General features: G+C 42.0%; 2 protein-coding genes across 8 annotated transcripts in view; one reads left to right on the plus strand and one right to left on the minus strand.

Annotated features, from left to right (window-relative positions):
- Positions 1–4008, plus strand: part of SLC4A10 (solute carrier family 4 member 10) — a 297649-nt gene extending 293641 nt beyond the window's left edge. For all 7 annotated transcript variants that reach the window (XM_043576897.1, XM_043576896.1, XM_043576894.1 and 4 more), the window contains one exon: positions 1894–4008. In XM_043576897.1, coding sequence (XP_043432832.1) covers positions 1894–1960 — 67 coding nt within the window. In that variant the 3' untranslated portion in view covers positions 1961–4008. The remainder of the gene's footprint in view (positions 1–1893) is intronic.
- A 5291-nt stretch (positions 4009–9299) lies between these two features.
- DPP4 (dipeptidyl peptidase 4) overlaps positions 9300–21340 on the minus strand; it is a 79265-nt gene continuing 67224 nt past the window's right edge. Inside the window, exons 24-26 of the mRNA XM_043576902.1 lie at positions 12261–12333; positions 11925–11998; positions 9300–10407 (exon numbers count right to left, since the gene is read on the minus strand). Coding sequence (XP_043432837.1) covers positions 10306–10407; positions 11925–11998; positions 12261–12333 — 249 coding nt within the window. The 3' untranslated portion in view covers positions 9300–10305. The remainder of the gene's footprint in view (positions 10408–11924; positions 11999–12260; positions 12334–21340) is intronic.

A 21340-nucleotide genomic window follows, 5' to 3' on the forward strand; every position in this document is an offset into this window, starting at 1 on the left:
CTAGGGTCTCCTACAGATGGGCTCTTGTAGTCTATCTTTCAAAAGATAGGGCCCCACTGCGATTGAGAATGCCAGCTTCAGAATCCTGGCCTTCGAGCTACCAGAGAATTTGGGGACTCATATAGTTCAAATTTACAGATGAGGAAACCAAGCCGCAGAGAGATTAAACAACTAGTCCGAGGTCACAGAGTTCCTTCTTGGCTTCCGGAAACTGAACCTAACCTTCCAGTTCCAAGTCCAGGCTTCCTCCGCTGCCCCATGCCTTCCCTTTTTCACTGGCTTTGTCTGGCGGAAGAGAAGAGACGAGGAGCCAGGTAAAGCCCAAGGAAAAGTTAATTTGAAAAGTAGGATAGCAGCCACTTGTCATATGAAAGGCACTTAAAGTAGAAGGAAGTGAGTCATGCAGATAGAGGAGTTAAAAATACAGAGTTAAGGCTCTCAACACATCATGTGCACACTGTCATCTCTTCTTGTGGAAGGAGAAAAGACAAGGGAGAAAAGTTGCTTTGCTCTGACCTGTAAGTAGTGCGTGCTGAGAAGTGTGGCAGGCATAAACCCGGGTGCCATAGACGCTCGCTCACACCAGCTCGCAGTGCTGGCAGCGTGCCACGGACGGCAGAAGCTGCAGCACTTCTTACCTGATGGCGCCGGGTGGTGGTGACAACTGAGAAGGGCTGTTTCGAGCTTGAATTGGAGGAAAGGCAATTTGAAAAACACACTCGTAGAATGTGTCTAAGTTGTTGACCACTAAGAAAGCTGCGCAGGAGGCCGCAATAGGAAGGGGGGGTGGGGTGGGGAGGAGGCTTTAACTGTCACTTTATTACTTGGAGAAGAGTTCTAAAACCAAGGGTTTCCCCACTGTCAACTATCTCATAAATTTAGGTTAAGGGAAGAAGTGGCCAGTGAAAGTGTGTGGGTTCTTCCAGCTCCGGGCCCCAGAGGCCAGTTGCCACTCACCCCTTGTATCAGTGGCAGGGAGGGACAGGAGAGGCCCCACGTGGGGGCGACGCTGCCCTGTGCTGGGGGTCACTGGGGAGTAAGCCATTCTGTGCACCCCCCGCCCCTGCCCCGAAGCCTGTATTCTTGCTGTGAGCTTCTCTCACGTGAGCACACTGTTTGAGTTTTCCATGAAAACTGTCAACATGAGAGTAGGAAAAGTGATCTTTGGGAAAATACCAAAAAAATACCCCACGAAGACAGAAGTGGTAGAGTTTTGTTACCAGCTTGCCCGCTGATAAGGTTAATTGGATAGCAGATAAAAAAACAGAAGTCACTTGGGAATGAGTTCATTACAGAAGCAGTGAGGTAAAACATTGTTCCTCTGATGGACAGGGTGACGGTCAGTCTGCACAGGTGTGTGGAGGGCAGCGTGTGGGGTGACTGCCTCCCCGATGACAGTGGAGATGTGTCTTTCCAACAGACCATGACATAGTTCTCACCAAAAATCAGGATCCAGTCTGTGCACAAAGGATGAGCCACTCGAGCGAGCCCTGAAATACCTACCGTGACATCTCTTTGGTGTCATTATGATGTCAGTGCTTTCTTCAGACGGGGGCAGGACTGGCATTTTCAACAATTAGCAGTAATTCCTTTGCCCAAATGAGGACCATGGTATTAATCTTGCATGCTTTTGGAACTGTTTAAAAATGTCTGATTTTTGTGTTTTAGTTACTGTTGTTTGAATTTCTCCCTTTCTGCAGTTCTTGGTTTCCATCTCACCGAGTGCAGGGGGTTGTAATTGTTGCTATCTAGCTATGCTTCGCAGCATGAAAGAGCAATGCTAAGGGCCCATGTGGTACTTTGGGGCTGATGGGTTTTGTGTCTGAGCAAGCAGACCTCACAGTCTCCGTGCTGGATTGCAGTAATACATTTCTCCTTTTCTTCCCCCTGTAGCACTGAAAGCCGAAAAGAGAAGAAAGCGGACTCAGGGAAAGGTGTTGACAGGGAGACTTGTCTATGACTTGATCTTCAATTTATTTTTTACATATATATGAGAAGAGCACCACAATTATTAATAAAACTGCTTTGATCATGTATTGTAAATTCTGTCTCTCATCCCAAATCCACCTTCACACTGTAAGTAGTGCAATAATTTGTTTCATTTCTGTGTTTAAACTTCTGAACAGTGAGATACCCTTGTGAGCATATACAATAGCTAATGCAAGAATCTGTGTGCTCCTTGCTATATGTTAGACATTTGTAAACACTGGATTCTCATCGTTGGTTTTATGAGAGCAATAGCTTTCTTAAAGAGATGTCATATTTACCTAGTTTGTATTTTCCTACTTTAGTGACCTGAAGCTAGCTGGTCATTTCATTCAGAAGAATTTTGAAAGGTAGTCTTACTTCTTTTTATTTTTTTATAGCTTAGCATTAGTGACTTCTTTCAGAAGACCCCAATCAAAAAGTTTGTTTGGAAACATTTTTTAATAATTGTATTTATGCATTTCCTTGATTTATTACGATACATTTAATACGTAAGAGTTTATATATCTAACTAAAACTTAAAGTCATTTGAAAAAATACATAGAACCTGTTCACAACTTAAAAGAATCAGAAACTAATGCAAAGAGTCAAGTAGTGGTCGGTTAGTGATTCAGGTTGTGATTACGCCATCAAATACTAGGCTTGTATGAAATACTTCTGGAAAACTTTGTAAGTTTTGTGAGATTTTCAGTATAAATCTTTATCAGAAATATGCTGTTAAATTTCTCTCCCATTAAAAACAAATGTTTTCCAAATAAACCTATTATACACACTCGTGGAAGGCCACATGGTGAATCCTCGTACGTGAAATTTCACTCCCCAGTTACTCTGCTGCTAAAGGTCACGTACTGCTTAATGCTGCTTCTGAATCATGTTCTAATGTTAGGCTGACAGGTCTCCAACTGCAATTTTTTCCTTCTGCAAAGCTCTTTTCCACTTTTTAATTGAATGCATGTTGTAGAAAAATAATCTTTTAAATGAAAATTTCAGATTCTGTTTGAGAGGGTTCTGTAGATATTTCAGTCCATCTGAAAGAATCCATTTTTACTGAGCTTGTACAAGAGGAAGCAAAGTTAAGAATTTCCGAGCATTACTAAAAATACAGTATTTCATTTCTTTTTAGATGAATGTGAAGTTAATAAAGATGGAATCTTATAGTGCTCTTGTTTCCTAAGAATCACCAGTGATCACCAACCTTATAATCTGCGGTGTTCTATTTTACAATAATTCAGAGCCCTGTGGCTTTTCCAGACTATTAATTACATATTTTGTGTATAACTGCATATGAACAGTGAAAAAAAAATCCTCTTGTGATTAAGCTTGTGAGGGAAATTTAAAAAACCCAACAAAGCTTCCATTAGGTTCAACATTTTGATACTTTCTGAAAATTCCTCTCGCAGTCTTTTGAGGAGCCATCTCTTTTACGGAACATAAACCTAAAAACATATACAGATAATTTGCAGTTAATAAAATCTGTGTTTATAAATGCCAAGGAAAAACACAGAAATTTTCCATTCCGAATGTGTTGCCTTTGTGTGTTTTATAATACAGATACTACATTGTAAACATTCCCATTGTTTTATGATTTAGACTAGCTGTGCATGCCAGTCAGTCCTAAAAGCAGCCTCCTAGTGTTTTAATACATTAATAACCATTCTGTTACAAATGATCATAGTGAACTTAGACATTCACATGATCACTTATTTGAATAAGCAATCATATCCAATGAAATTCTGTATTTCTGAGTATTTTTATAGTTATTTTGTTCTCGTGTGAATTTTAATGCTCTATGTCAATCCTAATATTTTGAAATCATATAAAATATAAGAAAAAAATGTAGTGTTATATATTTCCTCCTAATCTCCTCAGATTCCTGGTCAAAATTACTGAATATCTTGAATGTAATTTATTGCAAAGTTCAAGTAATGTGTAAATGTGACTAGGATATTGTGTTTTTCACAACTAAGAAATGTTATGTGGAAATAAATATTTATCCTAATTAATTTCCTTGCACATTTTAAATTGTGATGCAAAGTGTCTTGTCTTTTTTCTCCTTAGTGTTAGTCAGTAAATCGATGTAGAACATTTTGATTGTTTGAACGTAATATTTAAGTTTAAACACCCCTGTGAAGAAAATTTGGTGATGCAGATATTTCAAGAGTGTGCAGACAATTTGAACCTTATGAACAGAATATTATGAGAGCTATAGTAGGATATATCTCTTCATTTTTCCAGAAAGCAATGAATTGGGTGCAAATGACATTGCTCCCAGACTAGTAAAACCTTCCAAGGTCTTTGGTAGGCTTTCCCATTATTAGAACTCCATAAACTTCGGTTTTTACCCCCCTCACACACACACACACACGCACACACACACACCATAGGAAAAGCATTTCCTAAAATTTCTCTCCTCCCTGTTACAATGGGTCAGATGGGACTATTTTTCTTTTGTAGCCGTCTGCCAGTATGTTATAGAAGTAATTACATTCAGAACTCGAATGTACTTTAGTATTTTTCTCTTGACTCGTGAGTATACTTTATAATTGCTACCATTTAACAGCCTTTGATACTGGGAAGTTTTTCCCTAAATTTAATCTGAATATCTCCTTGGTGTGTAGTTTAAATTCATAGCTTGATAGAAACTCTCCACTGACAATTCACAAGCCACTTCTATTTCAACGCAATCCCTAGATCTAGATCTTTTAGGATTTTTCTTGGCTCTTAAAAGTGTGGCTCATTTTTTTTTTTTTTTTCTATCTGCACTGATCTACCTCTGTTCCTGCTTAGCTGTAGCTGTTCACTCCTGGTCACCTGATTATTTTACTATTGTTTCAAGATTGCTACCCAAATGTTCTAATAAACTATCTCATATATTCATCAGTTGAAAGGAAATGAGATTTACAAGCCTTTGAAAATTGTGTGAGAGCGATGATTGTCTAAATTTCCATTGGGAAAGATTACTTGTAATCAGTCCCCTCAAAGAAGCCCAGTGTTCAAGGATTGCTTACTTTATTTTTGAGATCTCTTTGGTTGTTTTCCTCAGAAAGCTGCAGCTCACTGATACAACTCCAGTTCAGCTTCTGTTGGTGTTACTGGCCACTACTTTTGACCTGGAACTTTGAAAAGAGCACTGTGGTCCTTGCTTCCAAGGGCACAGTAGACACATAGCTAGAGCACAATGCGGTATGTACTGAGTTGGCTGCATAATGAAAGCAGAGAATAACTTAAAGATGGAACTCTGAGTAGGGCAGAGTTTGAGGAAAATGTTATATAAGAGGTAGCATATGAATTAGGATGGAAATAGGGAAGGAAACCTACTCCAAGAGCTGCAGAGATTCTCAAACACATGCCAGTATTGAAATAAAAATGAAATAAAAAAGTAAAGCTATATGGTGTAACCGGAGCCTGACATATTTGATGTATGGCATATTTGGAACCAAGCAAACAGCCCAGGATGGTGGAGTGTTAGGAAAGTCATGAAGACCTGCGAGAAAAGGTAGAAATAGATGTTGATCACTTCTATTATAAAATGATGTTAAATTGTATATTATGATCTTTGCCCTTTGTCCATTAAAAGTTTTGAGTAATGGAGAGGCATGGATTTTTGGAAAGATGAGTCTAGCAGCGCAGTGGAAATCGACTATAGTGGGGGACAAAGTGGAATCATTTCCTTAGGGATCCAGGATGACTGCGAGGCTCAAAGCAAACACTCTGTGAGTGGTCTCTAAACTTTTATTGTGACTGAAACCCAACAGGCTGAAGCATACTCCTTAGGTATGTAGGTAACTCCAAATACAATGGTTTTACTATAAATGTTTTCATGTCGAACACTCCTTTATATGATATGTTTTGGGTTGTATCTGAAAAAAAAAAGTTCTGAAAAGCATGGTATCAATAGTAATCCTGAGACTATGAAAGAAATGTAGGTGTAGTACAAAATTCAGCCAATGGCAGCCCGTATGAATCCAGAAACCACCTTTCCCCGCCCACATTTTCACCCCACTCATCTCATAGTTCTTACCACGGTCTTAGCTTTGTACGTAGATTCTCTTGCTTCTGGTGTGTGTAGTTCTAGATTTCTGCCATGTGACTTATTCTTTCCATTTGTTTATAAGTTCCTTAAAAATTAGGAATAGCGTTTTATCCCTTCTTTGTAACTTTCCAGAACCTAGGTCTGTGTTCGGATTTTTCTCCAGCTGGGAAAGGCTGCGGACAGAATCCTAAGTAAAATATATCACAAAATGCTGCTGCTCATCTTATTAAGAACGTATTAAAGATCCAAGAAAAGACTCTCGCTGGTATGGCAGTATAGAAAGAAGCAAAAGCGAATGCTTACTGAACACCTTTGTGTACCCAGCACCTGTAGACACAGACACCTAAGGTGGGGAACTGTGTAATCTATGGAATCATCGGTGGAGTCATAAACCAAGATAAAAAGCTCAATAGCCGTGAATAAGAGGAGGGGAAGGGTGGGGTTTGAGGGTGCCCGCATGGATACAATGCCGGCATAGTATATGCACAAATCTTCACAGCAAGGCAAAAATTCTGTGAAGTAGGTGTTTTTGTACTTCTTTCAAATTAAGAAACTGGGGTTCAAAGAGACTAGCGCTCTTGAAAATGTTTCTCGCTTGAGTGGTGCTGCGGAGATTCTAACCCATGTCCACCTTATCCAGGCTGCAGTGCACTGAGTCTCCAGCAGGAGGCGAGGAGCGACTGCCGCCCTCCGTAACAAGGTACTCCTTCCAGGTCACGCAACCAGAATCAAGTTAAGATGAGTAATATTTCTTCTCAGTATGTTACACTTTCTTTGTGACTCATATTTTTGTGATTAACATTGGAAACAAAACTTGCCCGATGAAGTTCTTTGCTCACAAGTCACAAGTATGACTTTGGAGAGGAGAAGCTTCATGAAATAATCAGGGTTTTGGTTATTTGATGGGTCAGCTTCTCACCAGATACGTGTTTTAAATAATCTGACAAAATTGGGATGAACTGTTCAGCTGAAAGATTATGAAGAATAACAAATTTCATTGAGCTTGTGGAAGTTTAAAGTCTGTAACACTAGAGAAGATACCCTTCTCAATTTAGCAGTGGGGAAATTACTTTTTTTTTAATTCCAGTTCTCAAGTTTAAATGTTAATATTGTCACAGGTGACATGCGGAAAGATGATAAATTTATACTGAGCACGACATTGGTCTTACTAATAATACCTTGCTCTGAGCTTTTCTTATGGGCAGTGATGGTATGCTTTATTACTTACTTTCGTCTGTCATTCTCAATCACCTATATACCTCAGACATACTGAATACACACTGCAGACCATTGAGGATGTGTGTAAAAAGGGTCTGGGACACTGCTGAAAGAACCACAAAGTTGACAAAATTCTCTTTATGAAAAAAGCCATCCTTGTGTTTTTCATTTAGAATTTAGTGCATCTTAAATATTGTGCAAATCTAGTAGTTTTATAAATTGCAATTCTCATGTCAACTTAGCTCAAAAGCAGCAAATACCAAGTAGTAGCATTGGTAGCTTCAGTGACCACCTGTGAATAAGAAAGAAAATGCCTGGAATGACATGACATACAGCCTGGTGTGATAATTGATATTTATGGTGGTGGCTTTAGAGGATGAACTGATCTATGCCTTCTGTTTGCGAAGGCATGGAGGTATATCATCCTTTTTAGCAAGGTTTCCAAAAATGTCCATAAATAATTTTCAAGTGACTTTCTAAAAATCTTGAGCAAAACGTAAAAGCAAACTCTGGATCTGTAGAAGAGATGTGACTATCGCTCCTTTCCTTTGGTGTATGTGCTGCTCCTGGGCACTGCTGAGCTCCAACAGGTTGTGTGTGATAGGAATCTTAGCATCCGTGCACCTGCTGAGGCTGCAACTGTCAATGGCAGGCAAGTCTTCACATTTTGGTACTGCACTTCTGTGTGTCTCCAGCTTAGCCTCAGATGAAGTTTATCTCTAAGTTATTTGTCAACGTCTTTACCTTCTTTTCCCATAAGCCAATTTAAAACTCTTATTGGAGAGTAACTCTTGCCCTAGGAGGGCCAAATGAAAAATACTTTAACTTTTGTAACCCTCATTATATGAAAGATACATGCTAGAATTTTTTATTCTTTCTGAGTGCCAGAGAAAACATTTAACATGTTTAGAAACTACTGTTGTACTATATCAGATGTTACACAGGGGTCTTAATATCTGTGTAGTATCTGATACTATATAACACCTACTATTGTATAAAATAGTCTTACTGATTTCTGTAAAATATCTGAGATTGTGCAGTATCTGATGTTAACATCTGATATTGCCAAATGGTCTGAATATCTGTACAACATCTGATATTGCACAATATTTGGTTTCAATTAAAAGAATTTCTACTTGTTTTTGTGACTATTAATTCAGTACAGGGTGTGGACATATGATCTATGACTACTGTTTCTAGATATAGAGCTCTGCAGGGATTGGCCCATTCATGATGATTGAACTCTATTAAGAAATAGAATTATGACAGGGGCTTTATAGGTTTGAAGGTCAATTTATGTCTCTAATGGGTGAGTGGGGTTTGAGACTTAAGGTGAAGCTCTTCAAGGACATGGTCCCGAAGTACAACTGAAGCTGAATTTCACAACCCTCTGTCCATTCCTATGTGTGACTCACTGGTCTTATGTTGAATTGATAGATTTTTTCCATTTCTTCTACTTTTAGATTTTTATGCTGGAGCTCACTCTGAGATAACTTTTTCCAGCAAATGGTCTGAAGCTAAGTCTGAGTTCGTAAAATCAATTTTTTTTTAAATGAGGCCATTTTGCAGGCAACGGAACAAAAAAAATCACATTTCCTCAGTTATCTGTTAGGCTAAATTCAGCATCTGAAATCTATGCCTTCATTAATATAGATGTGTCAGCCACAAATAATTCAACCCTTAAGTAATTGAATTTTTTCTTAACCTATACTGAGATGATATTGTTGATGTTATTTGTTCCTATAATATGAGCGTCATCGTAGTTTCCTGGAATAAAATTATAAATTACATAAAAAATAAAAATTATTTGGGTTTTTCAAATGCTATGTATGTGTGTGTGATAACAGAAATTATATATGTATTACATAAAAACCCTATGAACTGCTTAATTTAACACATTTTTATGTATCTGGCTTTTTTTTTTTTTTAACAAAAACTGAACTCTCTCCATGTTTACAAGGCAGTCTGGGATAACAAGCAAAATAAACAAGAGCCTTTCTGGATAAGCGTGTCCATATGCCAGTGTGGTTTAGGTCTCATTCAAGACACAAAATGCATTACCTCTGAAAAAATGAAGGAACATTTATTCGACGACCAGGAGAAATTCCACAGGATGTAGAACGGGAATAATAATACATCACTTTGCGGTTTATTTTCAGTTTTTAAAAACAAGTCCAAGGAAGTTAAAATCCCCTTTTAATTAAGACGCTCAGAGAAATGACATGAGAAAAACTGATGCAAGGACTCCTTCAAGTTAGAATATGTGATACAAATATTTTCATCTTTTAACAGGGCAAGCTGATGTGCTCACATCTCAGTTCCAGGCTGCCTCCCTCAGCAGGAAACATCAGTATTTTATGAAGCCCGTTGGCAGTACTTTCCCCTCACCCTTGCTGTGCTTTCGTAGCACCTGTAGCCATAACCAGCACCTGCGGGCCTTGCTTTGTTGCCAGTTTCCTTCTCATTTCTTTGGAGTCTATTCAACTGCTGTGGTTTTACTTAGAAGTCGGTGCTTGCATTTATGATTTCCTGAGACTGGTTAAATAATCTTTCTCAGAAAACCGTGCCCATCTAGCTGTGAACAGCTCTCCTCCAAGAGTTGCTGACCGTAGTCTGGTCGGGTCATTGGGCTCGGACTTGACTTCCCAGCCATGCCTCCTCACTTATTTCCCTAACCCTCCCTCTCTCACCCCCGCTTCAGGGACATCACTGCGTTCCCTTTAAAGAAGAGAGCACGCATGGGCTGGTCCAGTTAGAAAAGATGAACGCTTCCCAGGGAACCTATGCAGAGCTCCCATACGAACAACTCCTAGTTGTTTCAGCAACTGATGTGGTAATGATTTTAAATAATAAACAGAAACAGACGGAATACTTCAAACTTGCGGAAGGTAATAATCTGTCGTGAAGACAGAAGTCCCTTCTTAGGGCTATAGATATGAAATTTGGGAACAAGAGTAATGCTGAATTTCTCGATTTGCGTGTACTTTTTTTTTCCACGATCATAACAGTGCAGCTTTGAGACAGAACAAAAATGGCTTTCACTGAGGTTTGGCAAGCCGTTTGAGGTGCTAAGGTAAAGAGAAGCATTGTTTTATGAAGTGGCTCATGTGGGTGTATATGTGTTGGTGGGCTGGGCCGCTGGCAATTCCATGGTCTTCGTCCGTATACCACTGCAGAGGAAGAAAAAGGTCAGAAGTAGGAAGCCAGTTGTCTCCTTTTTTTGTAAAAAAAATAATTCAAATAAGCTCTCAACAAGCATACATAGAATTAAAACGTTATTTTAAGGATATACACATGTTCTAATGAAACTATCCAAGTCCATTTTAAGATCTGGCTCAAAGGCCCCAGAACCACCTCATGCATAGGAAAGAATGTTTACCCCATTAAGCACACTAGTTTTAATTAAGTGTTATCAAGTGTCAGATTACTCCTACACTGTAGTGAGAGAAACGATATTAGAATAAATGAGTTTGTTAAAAGCACTCGTATGCACTCCTATGTTACCAAGGAGCTAGAAAAATCTATTTCAATATTTCATATATGTTTAACAGGAGGTCAAAAGTCAAATGTATTATTTGCAAACACACTTTGATTTTTCACTGGAATTTTCTATCTGTGTGTCTGCTATTTATGAAAGAGCTGACCCGAGGCAAAAATTTATCAATTCATCCTACATTAAATAAGTGGGAAGTCACTACTGGGCAACCATAGAGTATGGAGACATAAATGAACTTTAAAAAATTGCCTAATTAAAGCATCGTGTCTCTTCTTTGAATAGTAGACAAATAAACATCGACCTCTTAAAAGAATCTGACCCAAAAGATATATACCAGGTTTGGGGTTTGTTTTTTTCATTTGTTTGTTTTTGGTATCAAATAACTGCTCCACTCCCATATGGTGGGCACCCTTTGAACTGATCACAGAGCAAAGGGTGTGTGTGTGAGAAGACAGTGAGGGAAAGCAGGTTTTCTAGTGGATACAGGCAAGAAAGCGATTTACACAAAAATATTTAGTGTAACACACACATACACGTACATATAAATATACACACATACATACATATTTATACGTTGGTTATATACACACACAGTCTCTTTTTCCTTCTTGACCTGAAAAGGTCTATTGCAGAAAATGAATTTCACTTAATATCTAGAAGCATCCTTCTATATAGACAACAACAGCTCTAGCCATTTCCAACTCCACAAAACAAGCCTAACTGTTCATTACCTGTGGCTGTTCAACAAAAGGTAACGCAGCCGTGCTGATTATTAATGTCCCACTGGTGTTAGAAAGGCTAGTAATACATCCTAGACAGAAATGAATTTCCATACTGGAGCTGAGCTATTATCATGCTGGTTCCACTTTAGAATTAGTCTGCCACACATTTACTAAGTGATTACTTTTGAATCAAAACAGGGAGACTGAACAACCACATGGATAGGAGAGCAGTGTTTTGACACTCCCCAGATATGCAATATTGTGCGTCTCAACCCCCAAGTCTCTAATAGTATCGAACACTACTCTGCCTATGGCTTTAAGGATATCACTTCCAGCTTCTTATTGGAAAAATAAAAACCCTTTTAATTCTGTCCCCGTGTCCTGGGGCTGCCTGAGGAGAAGGAGCCCAGAGAGGGGCAACTAGACCCCACCAGCAAGTTCCCTCCGTTTCCACCAAGTTTTGCTGTACCATTGCTTGGAAATCCACTCCGGCATCCACCAGGGCTTTGGAGATCTGAGCTGACTGCTGAAAGTGAACGTTATCTGCAGAGAGAGAAAGGAATCATAAAGTAACTAATAGCAGCTCCTTTTCTGATAGGAAGGGTGGGAAAGGCACAAGAAGAAAGGGACTATTTGAAGTTCTAGGACTTAGCATCCCATTTAGCCCAAGACAAGTGAGTTGTGGAAAGCAACACTGTTTTATTGAAGTAAATGTAACAGTCTTGCCCCTCATGCTTTTGTTTTGTCAGTAGTGAAATTGCAAACCTGTCTGTGATACTAAAAAGTCTAATTAACTGAAACTCACCATCTGCTGTTCCATGAATAAGGAGGTACTCAACTTGTTTAAAATTTTCAGCTCTGCTCATGACTGTTGAATTCTGGAATTGGGAAAAAGAATGTCATTATTCAAAAAAAGATCTGCCATAAACTGATTTTTCACTTCAGTTTACAAAATAAAATGTTTTCAGCTGGGGCCCCCTTTGATACAAAATATAGCAAACCGATATTTAAGCAAATGCTGTCTCCATGCATGGCAGAATGCACAGCATGCCCTGTGCCTGGGAGACAGGACTGGAAAGGGAGGATGTCACATCTTCCCTGCACACGCAGGCAGAGGGCACCTGCCACCAGGGCTGCAGGCAAAACCCCTTGAGTCCCAGATCCCAGATTGGCTGTGTCCTATGCATTAGCACAGGGCAGAGTCTCATATTAGCAATGTATGTTCCATGGGCTTATGCTGTAGTTCAGCCAAAAAGTGTATTGCCATGGCAACCATGTGTCACATGGTGCCATACATGCTACATTTCAAAGAGCCTGTACATAGCATTTGCAACTGAACATACTCTGCAATATGTCACATGAACTTTGGTCCACATTGCTAGGCAATGAATGAGGAGCAAGTATTACCTCTTTTGGAACAGATGTTTCAAGCCTAGGCAAATGTAACATATGGGAGGGGAAAGGGGTGAAAAAGATCAAGAGTGGCCTCAGAAAATCAGTGGGTTGTTGTTATCTGCCTCATTCTGTATTAGGGAAAATCCTGCTATTGGAGCAAGCCATTCCCAAATCAGCCAGAGAAATAGGGCAAAACATTGAGAGGTTAGCTTTTTGAAGACTGGCCTCAGGCAGGCAGGACTTCTAGGTTGGGGGCGGGGCCTTCATGGTCATCTTGTCTTGGTTTGGGGACATTTACAAAGCTGGGATGAAGGTGCAAGTGTCACACAGACATCCTAGTGCCTTTGGGAGGAGGGTGAGCTGGAGTTGGCTTCTATTGTCTCCTTATGGGTCGGACAGAGGAAGGGCCAGTCGTCTTCCCGTAGCTTCAAAAATCATCCAGCTATGTCTTCAGCATCTCGGGAGGTCAAAGTCAACGTTACGAGTGCCAAGGTTTGTATTCCACAGACATCTTTGTAGCTAACACCAGCTTCGTATTTTTTGATGGGAACCCCGATGGTCTGGCAGGAAGGGGATGGGGCTAATGTGAGAGGCTTTGTGTTCTATCCCGTTTCAACATCGGTGAGCTGTGCACCTGGAGGCATGCTGCTCCCTGAATCCTGTTTTCTGTGAAATGGGAATATTTGTAAAAACACTGCTCTGCTCAATCCTGCCAACATTCCTGTGAAAGAGGTCTGTAGAAACCCTCCTTTCTCCATGGAGGCTCCCAAATTCAGAAGTGAGCAACTTGCACTAGGTTACACCTGTAGGAAGTGTCCGCTGGGCACGGGGTCTGACGGCGGAGGCTTTCGCTTGCCTTGCCGGGCTGAGGCCACTAAAATTCCCAGCAGCTCCTGATGTGGTCTTCCAGCAGAGGAGCAGGGAGAAACAGGCTGTTAAGTGACGGTCGTGGAATCTGTAACGCGCAAGGACACCGGGTATCCTTCGCGCTGGGTTCCCACGCCTTCTCAGGCTGAACTAAGCGAGAGGGAGCTGGTCTGCACAGCCCTGCGAGACTCGGCAGGCGTGTTTTCCCACGAGGCCGCTGATGCGGAGCCCTGAGAGGTTTCTTCTCGCCAGAGAGGGAAGGGTCGAAATCACTCTCCCCGAAGCACAGAGTAGGATTCAAAGCTTGAGGAGCTGGAGGCTGGGGCTTGAACACTGCCCGCGAACAGGGAACGGCCGTCGGTAACGGGAGCCCCAGGCCCTGGCGCTCCCGTCGGCGTCCCCCTGAGCAATCCTTGCTGCCAGCCCTGCTCATGCCCGGCGGCTTCCTCCACCTCGGGCCGCCCCCCATGAAATCCAGCGCTCTGCTCACCCACCGCGCTCAACTTCGCCGCCGAGACCTGACCCACAGGGACAGCCCCGGCACTTCACCTCACCTCCCAAAGCCCCCACGGGGCCTTCCTGGCTTGGCAGCGTGAACAGCAAAAGCTGCTCCCACAACCTCCACGAGCCATAAAACTGAGAAATGTCATTGAAACACGGAGTAATAGTTAGGAGACATATAAATACGCAGGACAGTTAGCAAGGAATGTGATAACTACTGGAGTTTGGACCAAAACAGTTTCTGGCTGCCTTTTTTTTTTTTTTTTCTTAAATGGAGTGAATACAGGCTGAAAGAAGACAATTTTTATAAACAAGTAAAACCCTGAGCCTAAGATAAATGTTGTGATGTACACACTGTAGCTGTGATGAACTAGACATGGTGAGAAATGCAACATACTGAGAAAAAGACGAAAACTGTGATAAAAGTGTCATGATGCAAATTGTTTTACATTAACAATATTACACTACAAAGAAAGAAAGACAAATACTTTAATGCGGCAAGAGAAAAATAAAACAAAAGCTTCCCCTGCAACTGGGAGGTAGGTGTGCCTTTTCCATGCATGGTCCCCCTGCTCCCAGGGACAAGCCTCAAGAGGGGCCTCCCTGCTCCAGGTGGACGGCTGGGCAGGAGCCGGCGGCCTGGAGGCCCACACCCACTTTCAGGCCCTCAGGCTGCAGAGAGCCTTTCTCCCCCTCCCCCCCCCCCTGCCCAAAGACGTGGCCGCGTCACCCTCGCCTCTGGCACCACGGATCATCCGCTACTAGACCCAAGAATCCTGGCTTCTCAATCAAGACAGACCCTGGGCTGTCCCCTGTGTGGGACACTTGAACCTGTGGAAGGCCTCGCCCCAAGCCAGAGAAAGAGAGGACATGTTCACTGAACATGTGGTTAATGATCAGAAATAATATCATTGTGCTATTTTAACCCACTGGGATAGGATAATCCCCATTTGCCTATCGATGGCAACAGAAATAGCAAAGGAAATGGATGACTAAGTTAGAAGCCGAATAGTCTATCACCAGCTACTAAAAAGGAAGCTCAGAGTGATAAACGGGCGAGGATGCAATGGTGGTGCGGTTGGCACTCTCCCGAGGCTAGAAACTTCCGGAGAGCCCCGCTGTCAGCAACAGTCTGGCAAAACGAAGTGGGAAGGATTGGTCCAGTGGCTGTGCCGATTCCACAGCATCTCTGTGAGGAGCTTTTCCTTCAGCCCTAAGAAGAACCATCTGTAGCTGCTTGTTGGATCATGCTGGTTCCTCAGTCACCTTCCAACAAATACATCTTTGTATTTTTGAAATAAAGAGAGAGCTGATGAGAACGGGGAAGGAGTGTAAGAAACAGAAGTTCTGACAATTTGAAGCTACCCTTTGTGCCATCGAGGAACCAGAAGGACAGTCTGCTTCCCGAGGATGACGGTGGCAGTTGCCACATTTTGAAAGCTGACTTCGCGGCAGGTGCAGGTGTATCATTCAATCCTGTCAATAACCCTGTGGGGTAGGCTTGACTATCCCCATTATCCAGATGAGGAAACTGAGGCTCAGAGAAGTCAAGTAATCTCTCCAAGCTCATACTGCTAGTAACAGTGGAAGTCAAATCTGAGTACAGGTCTAACTCCAAAGTCTCTCCCCTTAGCGTTATGTCCCAATGTCCCTTCACATCCCAGCCAGCAACTCATCACCATTTCCAGATTTCTGTAGAAAAAGCAAACAGCCACTGGTCTAATGGCCAGCCAGCACCTCAGTGAGCTATTACGGGCATACCGACTTCCTCGATGCATTCCCCAGCTTGCAACCAAAACCTCGTAAAGAGCATGAACTAATGCTAATTTGGGAAGCACCATTAACGCCACAGAAAACAGAGGCCACAGAAATGTGTTAAGGAAAAAAAATGAATTCAACCCGCTCTGTCGGATGTTTTAGTTGTTTACGTCTATCAAACAACTGTATCCATGAGATGCCAAGGAAAGAGAACCCATCAACCCGACAGGGGGCCCTACCTCAGGCCTCACCAAGCAACACTGGCTTCTTTAAAGATCACACAGCAGTCAACATTTTATCAGCACTCAACAAACAAGTTAAGGTTTGGCTTAAATCTGAAGGTCTCTCTCCCTTTGGCATATTCTGGGATAATAGAACAAATGTCAAATCAGTACAAGATGGCATATTTACAAAATTGCACCCTGTTTTGCATAACCTAACGATGCAGCAGTTCTTAAGGATTGAACATTTCAAATCTGCTAGCAGAAGACTGCCAAATCTATGACTGTTTCATACACTTGCCAAAAGCCTATCAAATTTTGAGCAAAATGCAAAATAAATCTCCTCTACAAGTTAAATCAGTCCCTTCTGTGTGTTCCAGGCTGCCCTCTTCTCTTGGCAACAAGGCTCAGGACTTGGGCCCCATTTCTCTTGCCCTTGATCTTCTGCCTCTCTCTGTGCATACTCATAAATCCATTCCCGCCCCAGTCTATGTCCTGCCTTACAGGCCACCATTTGGCCTGCTCTTCCCACAGCCCTGCCTCCATGGTATCTGTCAGTTCCTCCAACCTGCTTCACAAATCCCCAGGAAACCAGCTGTACCTGCTACTCATGTGTGTGCTGCCCTGTCTGCCTCGTCCCTCTCTGCAACCTACGGAGAGTGTCTGCGGCCTCCCTCTTTATTTCCGAAATCTTTCTTTATTGGCTTCACATAAGTGCCCCACCCTTTCCCACCCTCAGTCTCTATATGTATGTAACGTTTTTGTGCCTCAGGTTCAGTGTCAGTAAAAGGAAGATAATTAGAGCACTTATCTCAGAGAACGTGAGGGAGAACTGAACAGAATAATCCACGTAAAGACCTTAGAAGAGTGTCCGGCCATAGAAGCAAGCACTGAATGAATGAGTGAAAACAATGAATGAAATAAATGAAACTGGACGCCCCTACATACGCACACCATTTGAGAGGGCTTGGGAGGGAAAGGTGAAATCCTAACTTCTTGGCCACTTCCTTTCCCTGCCCTACATGCTCGGAAGCTACAAAATTCCTGGGGCTCATCACAATTTGGAAGCCGCTGGTCTTTTCCACACATAGGGGGTACTCTGTCATATTTGAGTTCATAGTTTATTACCTACTCTCTTTTAATTCTCTTTGAAAATTTTGTGTGCATGCTTTATCTCACCAACAAGTTAATAAACTTCTGAACAATTAAAATACCAGGCACCTTGAATGGGTGAGTGAAAGTCTACCACATGTTATTTTTTTAATAGGTGTGATTAAAAGACCTATGACTGACCATATGAAAGACCACTCATCAGTGTTAGTGAGAAACATACTCCTCAAGGTATGGCTGCAGCTGCGATTTGCTTTTTTGCCAGTGGGGCTGAGGGTTTTCTCATGGCCTATCTGAGTCCTTTGCTCAAATCTGTCACCATTTTGGTCTGCTGTGGACTGTAACTCACTGTTTCAGTGAAAAGATGTCTCCACAGGCTTCACTGCCTTTAAAAGTGCTCCTGCCTTGCCACTTGGCAGTAGGTGGGTGATTATCTACAAAGGGTCTTAGGGAGTCACTGTTTGTATCACTGCTTTGGGTCTGAGCCTTAGTCCTAGGGTCTGCTAATCTATATGGCAGCTTTGTAAGAGTAGGAAAAGGAATTCCTTCTGGTTCTATGCAGCCCCAGAGGTGCCTGTCTTAGTGAATGGAGTGTAGACTGCTTTTAGCAGTGCACAAGCTGAACAACTATACATGGCATCCCTACCTGTTCCATTTGTGTACACAAATGGTTTCTCAAATTCCCTTTCCTAAATCATAAGTCGGACCTTTACTTCATACAATGTGCTTCTCTTGGTGATGATGTGGATTTCTCTAAATTCTTCCAAATCCGGGTTATCAATGACCTAATAATGAATCCTTTTTCTCATTCTTTTTAAATTAAAAATCGTCTTCTCTAATAAAGGCTATAATAATCCTGGCTACTGATTGATGATTCATTAGCTGCAAATGTAAACAAAGATCAGGGACTTGCTTATCACACACTTTGGTCCTTCCTGTCCTGGATGTATTGAAGACAGTCTGTGGGTCAGACTAAATGGGAACCATTTTCAAAATATCTCCTTCTGACCCACAGACATGCACAGGGTACTGAAAGCCTCTAAGGAATTGTCTTCTTTGTCTTTTCCAAAAGGGTGGGAGGAGGGAGGGAGGGAGAGAAGCAGAGAGAGAGAGAGAGAAATAAAAACAACCTGGGAAAGAAAAGTAAAAGATGGGGTCCAGAGGGGCAGCTGGGGCCTCGGAGGAAAATAGAATCTTTGAATGTATTCTTGCCAGAGACAAAAGCACAGGCTTATTTAAAAAACAAAGGAGGGCAGCTTTATTCTAAAGCCTGCTGTGCACCAAATATAGGCACTTAGATTCAGCTCTCCACACTCTGAGGAAGCAACTTACCAGGGTGGAAACAATTCAGTGAACGCCTTTGCCTCACTTTCCCTACACACCTTAACTCTCACCCGCCCAAATCATTCCTCTGAGTAACACATTGGGAACCTTTAGCGCCCTGGTACTGGCAGTTTTAATGTGTCCATTGCCAGCACTGAATTTTGTGCCAAGAAAACTCGACTCCTGGCGTGGAAGGATTAAACAGTCCTCGGGTGCCATCTGTACAGTGAAGTGTAAGAGTGACTCTGTGCACCCAGTGTGCGCGTGTTGCCATTGGCAGTGGGAAGGGACTTCTATTTACATGACGACCTCATGCAGCGAACACCTAAGGGGAGAGATGAACGTGGTCACCTCGTGGCAAGCAGAGGTGAGGAAGAGCGGGATCGCTGTGGGAACGAGGAGCGTACAGGAAAATCCGGGGAACGACGCAGGATGAAATGGTAGATTAAAATCCATCATCCTAGCGGGGGAGGGCTGGCCCAAGAGGAAACGCCCTGGTGGCTGATGTTCCTCGAGGGAAGTTAGGGTAGGTGGCGTGGACTTCCCTAGACGTCAGGGTTTGGACTTGACCCTGTGCTTCTAGGTTCAAAGACTGTTCAGAACGGGATTTTTAAAATGAACTTTTGACTTAACATCCAGCAGATTCTAGAGCCAGGGTTAGGGTCCTGGACAGTACACCTCGGTTCCAGGAGTTTTTAGTACTTTGGGATATTTTGGAAAACCCTTCAGCAACCCAGCAAATACGCCATACCGTAAGCGTCCTGGTCAAGTTACGGACAAGAAAACTCCAGATGGAAAATGAGAGAAGTGATGGAGATATGCAATTTGTGTAAGAATTGTTTTCCTTCAAAAAGTTCTTACATTAAATCAGGCAAGGTTTTCGGGTTCATATTGGGTAATCTAAAGAACACAATGTCCAGTAAAGACTTGAACAGTTAATAATAGTGCTGAGGGGAAAAGGGACTACAAAATAACCATGAATTCAAGATAACCTGAAGAGTAAGAGATATACGAGAAAACGTCCTAAGAGCCAAAGGGGATGTCAGTCCACTGGAAGAGGAGTACAGATTTCCTAGTAAATGGATATATAGGGGCAACGACATTCCAGGCATAAGAACAGAACAGGGAAAAGTCCAGAAATATTCAGAGAGCAGTGACCATTGCAAGCGAACTAGACCACTGTGAGAAGGAGGCTGACCACGTGGTTAAAGACTGAGGGTTGGATTCAGCTGAGTCACACAAAAGATCCATGAAAGTGTTGTATGTGAGAATGTGAGGATTAATCTCACACCTCTTTGTGGTATAGACTGGAGTGTAGAAAGACAAGCGAAGGGGACACCAGTTGGGTTATTATTACAAAAGCAGGTAGTCATGTGACAGCAGCAAAGTGGTGCCGAAGAAAGGAAAGGATGTCTACAGCAGCTTATCGGATGTGGAGGAGACAGAATGGGAAGAATTGAGTCCAAAGTATTAGGGGGGACAACCAGTGGAAATGGGGACAACCTGACTATGGGACCGCTTTGCAGTGGAAGATGATTTGTGCATGTCACATTACAGGTCGTCACTTTCCTATCTCGACCGAAAAACAGATGAAAACACACACGCAGGCCCAGACACAGCCACACGCTCCTCCCTGCACGGCCTCTGCCTTGAGCCTTCACAAATAAAGCACAAAGGGAGAAAACTAAACTGTGTATATGTAAGTTGCAAAACTCAACATTTGAGTTTTATTGTGTTTTGACCACACGGATTCAGAATCTATAGCAATGGCGGCACCTTACAGAAACGTACAAATACTGCTCAGAAGCCCGTGTACAGAGACTTGTGGCACAGATGAGAAATCTTGGTAACTTACTCCTCTTTTTGTTTTTCTTGCTTTTTAATTCACTGTCCTGAGAAGAGTTTTGAATTTCCCTCAGAGAATGTAAACACGAGATGATTTACTTTGTCATCTGCAAGTTTTGGCGTTTTCAACAAACGTGACAGATAGACTCAGGAAAGTTTTGGAAGGGCCCAAGTGCCACACAGGTCCCTAGACTTAGGCTAGCACTCCCGGCGACACCAGTGTGGCACCAGAGACAGTGCTCTGGCTCCGCCATGGCATCCACACTAGCACAGGCCGCTGCCAATGAGCATTGCTTCCGGGCCACATTCTAAATGCTACAGCTTGTCTGAAGAGCAACCTGCCCACTTGCCTCCCATCAGCCAGCCATGTTGGATGCTATTCAGTAATGTGGGTTCAAGGGCTTTGCAGGGCGTTGCCCAACTGTACCTACTCGTCACCTATTTTACTCAAACCTGGTTCGAACAAACTGTACATAGTTGGTATGAAGAAGAAAATCATAGGCTTGTACATACATCTTAATTATGATAATACCATAGACATTTTAATATATAGCTAAAGGTTTAGAGAGTCTTCTGGGCTCTAAAGGAATATGTTGAATTTGACATGTTTTCTAAATGAAATTTTTATAATTAAAGTAATTATCTGGTGTTGCTTTGTATTTCCAAATGAATGCATATTGTGACCTATATAGCATACGATAAAGACTGTAATTATGCAGAATATAGTAGGGGAAGCTATTGGAGTATCTCTAAACCACCTGTGTTATTTCTTTTTAACAAGAATTTTGTTGGAAATAAAAAATATATATTTTCTAGAATAGATACACTTAAAAATGTTCTTAAACAACTTATAAATAGGTTATAA

The sequence above is a fragment of the Prionailurus bengalensis genome, chromosome C1 (assembly GCF_016509475.1).
Source record: "Prionailurus bengalensis isolate Pbe53 chromosome C1, Fcat_Pben_1.1_paternal_pri, whole genome shotgun sequence".
Taxonomy (NCBI): domain Eukaryota; kingdom Metazoa; phylum Chordata; class Mammalia; order Carnivora; family Felidae; genus Prionailurus; species Prionailurus bengalensis.